Raw genomic sequence first — 14363 nt, 5'->3', positions numbered from 1 at the left:
AAGTAGGTCTGTATATCCAGAACTACTTTTCTGTCTGCACTGCTCTCTGGTACTGGGAGGGTCTGCTTCCTCAATTGGAATCTTAGGCCATGGCATGAAAGCAGTGAGAGACACACCTTGCTGCAAATGGCACCTCAGAAGTTCCCAATAAATAGTTACATGTTTGTGCTTCAAAAGCCTTCCCTCTTATGTGCAGGCAGATGATGAAAGAGTAAGATGCACCTTATGGAATATTACTTTAACTATGTAAAGGTGTGTTACACTTGTCTATGTTGTGGAATATTACTTTAACTATGTAAAGGTGTGTTACACTTGTCTATGTTGTGGAATATTACTTTAACTATGTAAAGGTGTGTTACACTTGTCTATGTTGTGGAATATTACTTTAACTATTGAAGGTGTGTTACACTTGTCTATGTTGTGGAATATTACTTTAACAATGTAAAGGTGTGTTACACTTGTCTATGTTGTGGAATATTACTTTAACAATGTAAAGGTGTGTTACACTTGTCGATGTTGTGGAATATTACTTTAACTATGTAAAGGTGTGTTACACTTGGCTATGTTGTGGAATATTTAACTATTGAAGGTGTGTTACACTTGTCTATGTTGTGGAATAGTACTTTAACTATTGAAGGTGTGTTACACTTGTCTATGTTGTGGAATATTACTTTAACAATGTAAAGGTGTGTTACACTTGTCGATGTTGTGGAATATTACTTTAACAATGTAAAGGTATGTTACACTTGTCTATGTTGTGGAATATTACTTTAACTATTGAACGTGTGTTACACTTGGCTATGTTGTGGAATATTACTTTAACTATTGAAGGTGTGTTACACTTGTCTATGTTGTGGAATATTACTTTAACTAGGTAAAGGTGTGTTACATTTGTCTATGTTGTTGAATATTTAACTATGTAAAGGTGTGTTGCATTTATTTATGTTGCATTTGTTTAATTATGCAAAGATGTGTTGCTGTTTCACCTGGCCTGCCTAAGACACCTGATTGGTCTAATAAAAAGTTGAACAGAGCCGAGTGGCAGTGGTGCATGCCTTTAATCCCAGCACTCAGGAGGCAGAGCCAGGCGGATCTCTGTGAGTTCGAGGCCAGCCTGGTCTACAGAGCGGGATGCAGGACAGGCTCCAAAGCTACACAGAGAAACCCTACTGCGGGCTGCAGGAATATATGATAAGAACTCAGCTGGTTATGACAAAGTCACTACCTGGAGGAATCAGGGAATTCCTCGAGAGGAAGCCAAATCCCAAGGAGTTTTTGGTGTTACTTGGCTTGTTATATATCAGCTGTATTCTGTTATGAAAATCATGTGTGCCTTCATAGTTTTCCCAATTGACTTTTCCCAAAGAAGGGCTAACAGTGTGGACTGATCACTCTCTGGACATACATATTCCAGGAATTTGGAGAACAGCCTCAGGAAAGGCTTTCTCTGGAATCAGATATCTCCCTTAGCCACTTCCAAGGACTACAGGAAGCACCGCCCAGGTGGGCGCCCAACTCCCCAGGACTAACAATAGCAGCTCATGTGCAAGTCTCCTGACTTAAATTCCACAAGGAGACTAGGTCAGGTGGACATTAAGTAATAGCTTTATATATTTTAGCTCAGACCCTCCCTTTATATACCTGGACTTCCAGAGCGTGGGACAGAGAAGAGAAAAGAGAATGGAAGAACTAGATGGGTAAGAACTTGAGAGAACAAACTGAGACAGGGAAGAACTAGATTGAAGGGCTGGAAGAGAGTACTAGAGGAACGAGATGGAAGATGAGGAAGAGCTAGATGGAGAAGAACAAGATGAGGAAGAGCCAGAGGAGAGAAGAAGATGGGAGAGGAGCTGATATGGGAAAGAACTAGATGGATGAGAACCTAGAATGGACAGAACTAGATAAAGGAATTAAGAGAGAACCTAGAGGGGACAGTAGTTAAATACAGAGAGAAATCAGGCAAGAAAGGAGCTAGACATGAGAGCAGAATAGAAGCTGTGTAGAGAGAAAACAATCACAGAATAATAAAGTGTATGAACTAAGAAGTTTCGTGTACATAGATTCATTTCTTTTCATCAAAGATTAATTATCAGCTGGTTGTAGATTCTTCCCGGACCCTGGGAGGAGACTATTGAGGGGCTGGACCCCCAAAGTCCCCGATAAAACCCTGTCTCAAATAAAAACAAAACAACACCCCCTCCCCCCAAAAAAGTTGAACAGCCAATAGCTAGGCAGTAAAGGAATAGGCGGGGCTGGTGGGCAGAGAGAATGAGGAGGAGGAGGAGGAATCTAGGCTAGAGAGAAGGAGAAAAAGGAGGAGAAAGGAGAGGGAGACATCAGAGGCCAGGCAGCCAGGCAGCCAGGCAGCCAGACAGCCAGACAGCCAGACAGCCAGACACAGAGGAAGCAGGAAAGCAGAATGAAAGAGAGGCAAAAAGTCCTGAGACAAAACGTAGTATAATATTTTATACTATATATATTATATAGTATAATATAACACCCTTTCATCTCATTAACTCCAAATTCTGCTCAGTCTAAACACCGGGTAAAGTGCTTGCTTCAGGTCCACTAACCTACAGCTGTCCCAGTAGCTAATGTGACATTTGGATAGTTTGCAGGTCAGTAAATTCACTGAGTTTCATGGTTCCAGCATACAGACCACATTTAGCACCTTTATGTCACCTGAGCACAATGAGACCTGAAAGGACTTCCAGAATGCCCTTCATCAAATGCCCTAACTAATAACAGCACCACATTACAGCTGTGGAAACGAGGCTGCTAGAAGGTTCACTGTAAAATCACACAGAAGGCTAGGGAAGTTGGCTTACTTGGAGCTACTCATCTGAAATCTCCAAAGGCACAACACATTGGCATGGCATTTTTTCTTAAGGTGATATCACTGAACAACAACAACCACCACCACAACAACAACACCCTACAATGCTTTGTGTTAAGGGAAAGATGTAGTTGAACAAGAGAACACCAATAAACAGTGACATTACAGGTTACAGCAAATGCCTCGTGACTCAGACCTTAAAAAAGAAAGGTCAGAACAAATGCCTTATCCCAAAGTTGTGTACTTAATGTGTGCTTGTCTGCTTCCTGTCAATTAGAACTTTAGAGGCTGCCAAGATACTAGGAAGCTGTGAAACTCAACAGTTATGACTGTGTTTATTCGAAACCTGTCTGAAGCTTCCAGCCTCCAGAGGAAATGATGGATATAAATAACGCTATGACAATCTGTTTTACTAATGGGGAATTTCCACATCTCCCTGTGGAAACCCAGGGGAAAACAATTCTTTTTGCTCTCAGGCCCTCACTGGGGTCCAGGATCCCTGGGATGAGTTTTTAAAGTGCAGTTGTACTTGTTTACATGGAGTCTCGAGACCGAAGAGGCTGTCAGTCTTGCAGGCTCCTGATGGAAGTGCTCGGTCATCATCCAAAACATTTGAAAAGTGCAAACGGCAGGTTCTGCAGGCCAAAGGATCCTCACGCAGAGTCCAGGGCCTCTTGAGGATGTTCCATCAGATCATCCCAACACCCAAGACCACAGGTCCAGATCTGGGAAGAAGAGACCACAAACAGGAAAATAAAGAAATCACCGATTAGAACATATGTAACCTCTCAAAATAACCTGGAGGGAGAATCCATGTATCTGAACCAGCGTGGCTCAAAGCCATTTGTGCCACACTCTACCATTGATTGCCCCAGTATACTCTTCCCAGAACTATTGCAAGAGCCTCTCCCTCCATTCTTTGGACCACAGACAGCTACACTATGATGAAACATTTCATAGGGTGTCAGATGCCCTGCAGCTAGAATTACAGGCAGCTGGGAGTTGCTCAACATAGATGCTGGGTCCTCTGCAAGAATAACAAGCCCTCTTAACCACTGAGCCATCTCCAGGCCCTTTACTTCTGTTTTCAAAGGCTCTGGCAGTTCCAGCAAGCCGACTTACTCCATGCACTTGGCCAAGTGGATGGCCAAGACTGCTCCCTCCTCTCTTGGTCAATTTGTTCCATCTACTCAGATAGGCTATGACACCCATTGTCTTATCAAATGCTAGTCTAGAGGTTGCCATGAGCTTTGGAAATGCAGTTAACATGTAGTATCAGGTACATTTTAAGTAGATTGTATTCCAAAATGTAGGTGCCTCCTAATCAAGTGAGGACTTGAGAGCAAACCCAGTTCCCAGAGATGAAAAAAACTGCCTGGAGATTGTAATGTGGAAAGCCTGCCTCAGTTTCCAGCCTGATGGTCTACTTCACAAAGTTCAGTCTCACTGTGCCCATGATCACGGGTGCCAATCCTTTAAAATGAATCTACCTGTCTTTCCCTCTGTCACTTTGCCCTCCCCCACCCCAGGTGTCGTTTTCCTGGAGAGACCCTGGTCCCCAATAACAGGGACCAGTCTTCCTGGTAATGTCACTTATTTTCTAGTCACTTCATTTTACATGTCAGATAAGAAGGACTGAGACTTTTCTGGTTACATGGATAAATATTTGTTACCAAATACTCATGATGCTGTTGGCTCAACAAAGATGTTCTAATACTGCCATACATGTGGGCACGCAAGAGGGTGAGGTGTTCAGGAGACCGAAAGAGTCTTTATGTGTCCTTTGAGTTCTCAGATGCTTGTTTCTTCCCCAGTGACCTGCACCTTAAGGCTAGCTGTTGGTATTTCACCTCTGGCTCAGAAGCTGCAGATGGATCCCCTGGGGGTGTGTCTGATTTGGCTAACCTGTTATTTGAAAATCTTTTCATCTAGCATTTAATAACTAGCAGACATTACATAAGCATCTACATTTCCATCTTCTTGGCAGTGACAGGCGAGAGCTGACCTAGCAGGCTGAGTTCTCCAATTGGCTACCATCCCCACTTGCTACACGGTTACCTCCGACCTCCTTCCGTGGCTGGAAATCGGAGTTTCTCACCTCTGCTCTCAGGCCTATCCCATGTCTTCCATCCTGAGCAGTTGAAGGAGTCTCTTACAGAAAGCTCTACGCAAGCAGGTGCCTCTGAGTCAAGGATATCATTTATGGGAACTGGGATTTTCATTTCTGAAGAAATAGATATTTTAATCAGGCTTGCCAGGCCTGATGGGAAACTGTTGAGTCAAGCAAATGTAATTGCTGACTCAGAGCTCAGTGCAATCAGAAGAACTCAGTGTGGACCGGCCCTGTGCTGTATTTATTCCTCTTACGGCTTTATGTAAGAACATTTAAGAATATCCAGTGGGCAAAAAGATAGTTTCTTTACATCTCCACTGCCTGCTAATCCTTTTTTATGGAAAAAGAAACTGTAGTAAGTTAAGCATCTGGAAAGACAAGAAGTCTCTAAAAGTTAAAAAAACTAGTGCCAGTATTTAGGCAGCTTTTACCTGCTCTGTACTTCTTGTTCCAGGATCTATCATAATTCATCATTTATAGGAAGCATTAATGACCAAAGGGAGAGCAGCTGTACTCATTACTGGCCCTGTGTCCAGAGTGTGGGCCGACAGTGATGGTTTTCAGACCAGTTGTTGGTAGGCATGGGGAAGGGGCTGAGGGCCCCCGTTAACTCTTTTTCATCACATTTGTACTGATGATTGCCATCTCTTATGGTTGAGCCGAAGGCTCTCTGGGGTTATTTTCACAGCTGGTGGCTTTGGAATTGGGGTGCTCTCCACAGAAGAATTCTAAAAGGAGCAGCTTAAAAATTCTGAGTTCCTGACACAAAGGTATTTCAAAGTCTGATTCTCCTATATCATTTTGGTCAACTCAAGTGCCACACCACATCATTGCTAGACCACCAAAGAAGTGGCTTTTTACCAAGCAAGCTAGACATTCCCATTGTCCCACATGACCCAAGCCTATCTGATCCCAGAAGCCTTGCTTCCCAAGCTCTACACCTTTCAACCAGGCTGCAGGAGCATAGCACCCTCTCTTCTGACACCCACAGTGCATCCCTTCTCTTTCACCGATTCCAGCTGTGATCCTGTCACCTCATCCAGAGGCTTCATTGGCCCTGCACTGCTCCCAGCTCAGCAGTAAATTGTGACTGCATTTCTAACATCACAAGTACAGACCTCCCACGTAGTATCAGCGAGGAGAATTTAGGGATACAGAGCAAACAATGGCCTGATTGCTTCCAGCCTGAAATGGATGCCATCTTTGCTCTCCAACAAAGATGGGGAGCAAGACACAAATTGCAAGAACAAGTTTAGTAGAAATGTTACCAATTAGGAATCTTCTGCTACACTGATCCTATTCAACTTTCATGAATTAATTAGCGCAACCATGGATACAGTTGTCCCTCTGTATCTCTATGTTCCACACCCAGTGGGTTGACCAACTATAGGTTGACAATGTTTGAAAATAACAAAACAAAGTGTCCACATTAAATGTTTGTGGGTAATTTTCCTTTTCCTGCTTTTTAAGTTTTGAAATGCATTTTAATATTTTACAAGTAAAGCATACAGCTTTATAATGATTATTCTCTGAGCAAAAGCCATTCTAAAGATCCAGGTGTGTGTGCTGGCTGGTCTTACGTCAGTGAGACACACAAACTGCAGTTATCTGGAAGGACTGACTCTTAATTGGGAAAAGGCTGCCATAGGATCCGGTGGTAGGGCATTTTCTTAGTCATTGATGAGGGTGGGCCCAGCCCCAGCCCAGCCATTGTGGGTAGTTCCATCCCTGGGCTGGTGGTCCTGTTTTGTTTTGTTTTGTTTTTGCCCAAAATATCATTTTATTCTTGAATGGAAAAAGCCATTAATATTCAAACAAAAGAATCACATTTAAAAAACCCTGTATATAAGAAACAGCCTCCAAGAATATCCAAGCAGTAGTCAGGAGGAGGGAAAAATGTTTCAACAGCCCAGTTTGCCAAAGAATAAATCCAATTCACTGCTACAATTCGTAGAATTCTTCAGTGTTGTCTTCAGATACCGAGGTTCACTGTTGCAGTTTCCAGTGGCTGGCAAGTACTGCTCGGAAAGGCAGACAGCTGAGCAGAACCTCACTGCTAGAAAACTGCCTGCTCCCAAGAAAAGAAACGTGAAGGCTGGGCTCCGGCCCTCACAACTCGTCCTTCTCCAGGTCATCAAGCTCCACATTACTGAGGTCAATGTCATCCTCCAAGGGAAGCTCGCCATCTTTGCCATCCCAGGGCTCTCTGGGAGTGATGGCAGGAAAGGAACCACCTCCTACAGGTGCTGTGGAGCCACGTCCGAAAGACAGTTCCCTGAGAAACTCATTAATGCCTTGTTCACTGAAAGACCCTTTGAGTAGAGCCAATTTCATTTTGCCCGCATTGATGGTTGCCATGGCAGGGTACCCGAACCCTCCAATCCCGAGCTCCAGCCTCTGTCCACAGCCACCCCCACATCTTTTTCTTGTATTTGTCGGCCAGTTTCAGAAGAACTTCCAAGTAGGAGTTTCTGCCTGCAGCCCCAGCGTCTAGGATGTGGGGGGCAGGACAGCCATGACACAGAGCTGGTGATCCTCGCAGGTCCTCTTGGCTGATGATCTTGAGCAGCTCAGGAGGTGGGGCATTATCTGAGAACAAATCCAGGGTCCTGGACACTATGTCTGATCTCCTCTGGCCACCATCATAGTCCACGGGAGACTAGCCTTTCTGAAATACCTTGCTTGTAGGGAATCCTCTAATCCTGTATTGGCGGCTGACCAGAACCTGGTTCATGGTGGCATCCACGGCTGCCAGCTTCCCCTTCCCCTTCGTCTGCTCCTTCACCTCTGTGGCTGCAGCAGCCCACTCTGGCTCCAGGTTTTTGCAGTGTCCACACCACAGAGCATAAAACTCAATCATCCAAACATCTTCACTATCAAGGACATTCTTATCAAAGATGTCATCCGTCAGCTCTACCACATCCTTCTTACTTGAACTATATCACCTCTGCCTGTTTTCCAGAACTGTATCCACCACTCCGCCCAGCAAGGCATCCTTTACGAGCTGGCGCAAAGCACTGAGGGCAGCATCTATGATGGCTTCCCTGGTTCTGCCACCCCGATAATCTGGTTTGTTTTTGTTAGAACCAAATATCTTGATGATAGGAAATCCCTGGACACCATACTGACCAGTTGACTGCACTGACTTTGACAACATCTTTCAATGCAGTGGCTGCTTTCTTCCATTCTGGTGTTAGTCTCTGGCAATGACCACGCCAGGGAACATAAAACTCTACAAGCCACAGACCATTGCTCTGAAAAACTGTTGAAATTTGATGGCGCTGACTGCCAGAAAGAAGGTGCAGCTCACCAGAGTGAGCCCCAGGTGCGCCAAGCGGAGAACCTGCATTCGGTCCATACTGACGCCGCTTCGGCTCTGGTCCTGGGTTTTATAAGAAAGCGAGCTGAGCAAGCCATGGGGGCAGGCCAGTGAGCAGCACTCCTCCATGTCCTTTTCATCAGCTCCTGCCTCCAGGTTCCTGCCCTGTTTGAGTCCCTGTCCTGCTGTCCCTTTGATGATGAACTGTTGATACGTTAGTGTGAGCAGAATAAACCCTTTCCTCCCCAGCTTGCTTTTTGGTCGTGGTGTTTGGTCACAGCAATGGTAATCCCAACTAAGACAAGGCACACAATCAACAGTGCACTGTTAAAGCCACACTTTAAGCCACCAGCACCACATTGTTCCATCTCACATCTACCCACAGAGGTGACAGGGAATGGCACCACTGAGTCCCCTGGCAACTATTTTCACATTGCAATTCCCCCAAAGATTCCAACAGATCCAGCAGGGCTGCTGGGCAGTGGAGTGAGAGAGCATGTGTGTACACACCCAGGCACAGCCACAGAGTGTGCTGCTCAAAACGCATTTCAGGGAAAGCAACTATCTATACTGAGTATGGGGGCTGGGACTTTTGCTTGGTTAGTTTATCTTGGTGGTATGCCATGCTAAAATGATGTAGGACAGAACACTTAAACTGAGGGCTTTAAAATATGAAATAACAAAAATATGTATTTTATAATACGGGAAATAGAAATATCTGTTAGAAAAGTAAGACTGGGTTTTCCAGAGCCTTCCATGTTTGAAGACTCAAAATTAGATGCTTTAAGCTCCCCTCATATTTTCAGGTCATAGATGGAAACAACTGTGTCCATCCAGGCCAGGTCGAAGGGTCCTGAGGAAGTTGTTAGAGTACCTAGGACCTGCCTAGACCTACCTAGAATCTAAATTTCCTCCACCCATGGTCCATCCCAGAGTTGGGTGGATAGCCACAGCCCCTGACTTGTGCACTAGAGAGGCCTCCAGAGGGCAGGGAAACAAAACAAAACAGTGCCAGTCCTGGAAGGTGCAAGGCTGGAGCACTTAACCATGGCTCCAGAGTCACCTTCCTCATAATTCCTTTACTATTACTTTCTCAATGAGTAAAAAATTGGCTTCAGGTAGGCTTAGCTTGCAGTTGTTTAGAGCAGACATTTAAAAGACATTTGCACAGACTTTTTGTTACCATTTGAAGGAGAAATGTCCTTCACAGGCTCCTGTGTTTGAATACATGGCCCCCAGCTGGTGACATGTTTGGGAGGTCATGGGCCCTTAATGAGGTGGGATTTAGTTGGAGGAAGTAGGTTACTGGGGTTTGGCCTTGAGGCTAATAGCTTGTTCCTACTTCCTGTTCCATGAGTACTTTCTGTGGAACTGAGATATGAGTAAGCAGTTGGTACACTTGCTCCCACTGTCATGGAGGTACTTGGTACCACGTCTCCCCCTCTATGATAGACTATAGCCCCTCAAACCATGATCCAAAACAGACCTCTTCCTGAAATTGTTTCTTGTCTGGCATTTGGTTACTGCATTAGGAAAAGTGACTAATACGCACTTGTTTTTGTCATTGTTCAGTAAACAATACAATGTAAACAATATTTACAAAGCATTTGCACTGTAGTAGGTATTTTAAGTAACTAATATGATTTCAAGCCTATGTGCAGATGTAGATAGGTTATCTGCAAATATTGAGCCATTTAACCAAAGAGACATGAAGACTCACTAATTTAAGTGAGGCTAGAGCCAATTCCCATTGATACTGGAGGATAATTGAATTTATCCATTCAAGCTGAGATAGGGAAGGAGCTGAGAAAGAAAAGCAAAACTGTGTTGACTCATAGTTCTATTGACTTTTGTATTATGGTGGTGGAATTTGCTGTCTGCAAAACAAGAATCCCAGAAATGTCTAGCTTCAGTATTACTCCTCCCATTCACTTAAAAATATGTTTTATTAATTCTTTGAGCTTTGCAAGTGCATAGAATAGATTTTGACCATACTTATCTTTCCATACTGCCCCAATATCACCATCCATCAGAGCATGGCCAACTTACCAGGGACCACACACTTAAAGAAAACCGATTTTCCCTTCCCCAGAACACATCAACTGTCAATAACTTCCCAGATAGGTATGGGGGCTCTTGAGCTCCTCCTTGCTCCATGTTAGAATGTTGTGAATGCTCCATCTAGTGTGGGTCTTGTGTAGATAGCCATAGGTGTTGTGAATTCATGAGCACGGCAGTCCCATCGATGTCCAGAAGACACTGTTAGTGCCTGTCCTTGTCAAGCTCTGGCTTTTACAATCTGTTTCTTCCTCTTTGATGGTCTCTGTACTGGCTGGTTTTATGTCAACCTGACATGCAAACTAGAGTTATCTGGAAGGAGGGAATCTTAAGTGAAAAAATGCTTCCATAAGAACCAGCTGTAAGGCATTTTCTTAATTAGTGATCAGTGGGGGAGGTCTCTGTGGTGGGTATTGTGTTCCCTAAAATATTGTGTGTTACCCAAAATAAACATATCTGGGGTCAGAGAACAGACAGCCGCTAGAACAGAGCCAGAAATGGTGGCTAGAAAATGGGAAGAGTAAGCCATAACAGAAGTTGGGCTGTGGTGGTGCACACCTTTAATCCCAGTACTTGGGAGATAGAGCTAGCTGGATCTCTGAGTTCAAGGCCACTTTAGAAACAGCTAAACATGGTGACCCATGCCTTTAATCCCACAAACACAAACTTTAATCCCAGGGAGTGGGGGCAGAAAGAGAAAGGTATATAAAACGTGTGAGGACCAGGAACTGAGGAAAAAAGCATGTAGTGAGTAAAGCATGTAGTTAGTTAAGCATTTGGTTAAGCATTTTGGCTGCAGGAGCATTCAGGCTTTGGAGCAACACAGTTCAGCTGAGATTCATGTGGAGGACTCAGAAGCTGCAGTCTGAAGAAACAAGACCAGCTGAGGAACTGGTGAGGTGAGGTAGCTGTGGCTTGTTCTGCTTCTCTGATCTTCCAGCAATCACCCCAATAACTGGCCTCAGGTTTATTCTTATTAATAAGAACTCTTTGAGATTCATGCTACATGTCTCAGCCCATTTTGGGTGGTGCCATCCCTGGGCTGATGGTCCTGGGTTCTATGAAAATGCAGGCTGAGCAAGCTATAGGGAACAGGTTAGTGAGCAGTACTCCTCCATAGTCTCTGCATCAGCTCCTGCCTCCAGGTTCCTGCCCTATTTGGGTTCCCATCTAATGGTTTCTGTTGTTGCAATGAAACACCATGACCAAAAAGCCAGTTGGAGAGGAACAGGGATTAGTTGGCTTATACTTCAGCATTGCTGTTCATCACTGAAGGAAGTCAGAACAGGAACTCAAACAAGGAAGGATCCTGAGACAGGAGCTGATGCAGAAGCCATGGAGGAGGGTGAGCTGCTTACTGGCCTGCTTCCCATGGCTTGCTCACCCCACCTTCTTATAGAAACCAGGACCAACAGCCTAGGGATGGCCCACCCACCATGGGCTGGGCTCCCCCTTATTGACGACTAAATGAGAAAATGCCTTCCAGCTGAATCTCATCAAGTCGTTTCCTTAGCTGAGGCTCCTTCCTCTGATGACTCTAGCTTGTGTCAAGTTGACACACAAAACCACCCAGTACACTGTCCTGACTTCCTTCCATGATGAACAGGAATAGGAAAGTGTAAGCAGAATGTACGCTTTCCTCCCCAGCTTTCTCTTTGGTCATGGTGTTTTGTTGCAGCAATAGAAACCCTGACTACGACAGTCCATAAGCTTAGAGGGGTGGGAGTCTGATAGAGACATCCTATTGGTATCTGAACTCTCCACAGACAAGTAGTCTCTGAACTTTGTGCAACTGTGAGTGTCTGTGCTAACCCCAGTCCACTGCATAAAGAAACTTCCTGATGAGGTCTGGGAGCTGCACTAATCTAGAAATACAGAGATACAAATTTAGAGAGCACATTGATACTATTGTAGCTTTAGCAAAATCACCCTCAGAACCTACCAGCTCTCCAGTCATAGGTTTCTGGCCACAGATACAGTACCAGCCATGCAGTTGCTCCTGTGGAGTGGGCCTTAAGTTCAATCAGAATGTGGCTGGTTACACCCATGACATTATTGCCACTACTGCACCCATGGGTGTATCTTGCCATGCCAGCCACTATTGTAGCTCAGAGGCTTCTCAGCTGGGTAAGATGTTGATGGCTCACCCCTCCTGCAGCTTGGATTGTATCTGTGGCACTATGAAAGCTGGCCAGCAAGGAAGAAGCTTCCAGAGGTACTGACTTAGTATTTCTGTGTCCCATGTCTTCTGTAAGCTTGTATTGTTTGGGGAGTCTCCAGGATACCCCTGAGCAACAACTGGAGGGGAAGCCATGCCACATCTTCCACTGGACTTCCTGTTTAGCCACCTATGGCTTCTGGGAGGAATGTTATCATTATCCCCTATGTAAAGTAACTCTAAACTCCTTAATATAAATTTGTAGATCATATGAATGCATAGATTAGATGAAAAAATTATATATAGCTTATAAAATAGTAGGTTTCCATTGGCTTTTTTGAACATCCTTTTGACTGACACTTCGTACCTGCCTGTCCTGGAGTAGAACACAAGGCTTGGTTGCTTGATTTACACTAAGGTGTAAAAAGCTGATGTCAGAGTTGCTTCGAGAACAAAAGCACAAGTTTGCACGATGAGTTGCTGCTCGCTTCAAGTTTTTCTAGTTTCATTTCTTCCTTAACCTCTGGTTACACTTGTTCTTTCCCATCAGATTTTCTTCCAGGCCTCTGTTGCTTCTTTGCTGATCAGGCCTTTGCTAACGCCATCCTGAGCATCCTAACCTTGGCCTGGCCTTCAAAGGTCAGTCCTATAACATAACCGATGTGTCATCTTCAAGAAGATTTGTGTTTGAAAGGAGCCCAGTGGTTAACTCAGAGGAGCTGTTCGGGCGTGCGGCCATTTTCAGTGGCAGCCTCTCTGTAGTAACAAAGTTACTGTTCTCCCCGGGCCTTCGGCCAGAAACCACAGTCTTTGGGTTTTGGTTTAGATCCTTATGAAGTTCTGACTTGATCCTTTAGGACCACTGGAAATCCAGTCCTTGGGCTGGTGTTGGCTGGATAAGTGCTAGTTACCAGTTCATGATCAGACGAGGGTTAGTAGTAATGGAGTCTAAAACTTAAGAGACTTTTATAAAAATTACTTTGTTATTTTTTTTCTGTTATTGAAACGTATTATATTTGTTATATGTAATAAAAATGGGATGATAACTTAGCAAACTGTTGCTGCACAATTATGAAGGCCTGAGCTTGAACCCCAGCATCCGTGTGAAAAGCTGAGTGTGGTAGCACATGCTTGGGAGACAAATGCATCCCTGGGACTCAGTGGCCAGCCTCAAATCACAGTGGGACACTTTGTGTGGAGAAAACGAGGTTGATATCAGTATTCTACACACAGGCATAGACATGTGCCCCTGTCATGCATGAACATGTATGTACTCACACACCTTGTTCTTCCCTTCTATGGATAATACTATCCAGATTGCTAGTTTTTATTAAACTGGTTTGTCATGAAAAGGTCACAAGTTTTAGAGTCTGACAGACCTATGGATCTGCATTCGAGTCTATGTTGTGTGACTTTGGGAGATCACATGGCTTTTCTTTTCCTGTTTTTTTTTTCACATGGCTTTTCAGAACCTCAGTTCCTTCTTGGGAAAAATAAAGGTGCCATTCCCTGCCTTAGTCAAAACTCATAATTAAGAGAAAAGGCACTTAGAAGGGATTTATCACAGTACCATGCAGGATTCCCTGCAGTGGTGTAATGTTGGGCATCTGCGGTGTCTGCTATTGGAGCCTCTAGCTACCATGTGTAAATGCTTTAAATATGGCTATTAAGTCATGAACTCAAATGGCCACAGATGGCTGTTATATCAGTCTGAGCAGGTCTCGCATGCTCACCTACAGATAGTAGACTCAATGTCTACATTCTAGTGAGCACTGCAGAAACCTGTAACTGGCCAGAGTCCAAGAGTAATCGATGATGGGACATTCTGCCTCGAAGGAGATCTCTGTATCATCCCTCCCCCAAGGCTCAGGGGACATTA

General features: G+C 44.4%; 1 protein-coding gene and 1 pseudogene across 1 annotated transcript in view; both read right to left on the bottom strand.

Annotated features, from left to right (window-relative positions):
- Positions 1-2402: 2402 nt before the first annotated feature.
- The window catches only part of Pdcd1lg2 (programmed cell death 1 ligand 2), a 53120-nt gene continuing 41159 nt past the window's right edge, over positions 2403-14363 (bottom strand). The window contains exon 8 of the mRNA XM_036178771.1: positions 2403-3561. Coding sequence (XP_036034664.1) covers positions 3525-3561 — 37 coding nt within the window. The 3' untranslated portion in view covers positions 2403-3524. The remainder of the gene's footprint in view (positions 3562-14363) is intronic.
- LOC118593118 lies at positions 7059-8298 on the bottom strand (annotated as a pseudogene).

Source organism: Onychomys torridus, chromosome 1 (genome assembly GCF_903995425.1).
Source record: "Onychomys torridus chromosome 1, mOncTor1.1, whole genome shotgun sequence".
In the NCBI taxonomy this organism is placed as follows: domain Eukaryota; kingdom Metazoa; phylum Chordata; class Mammalia; order Rodentia; family Cricetidae; genus Onychomys; species Onychomys torridus.
This window is presented reverse-complemented; position numbering and strand designations above follow the sequence as displayed.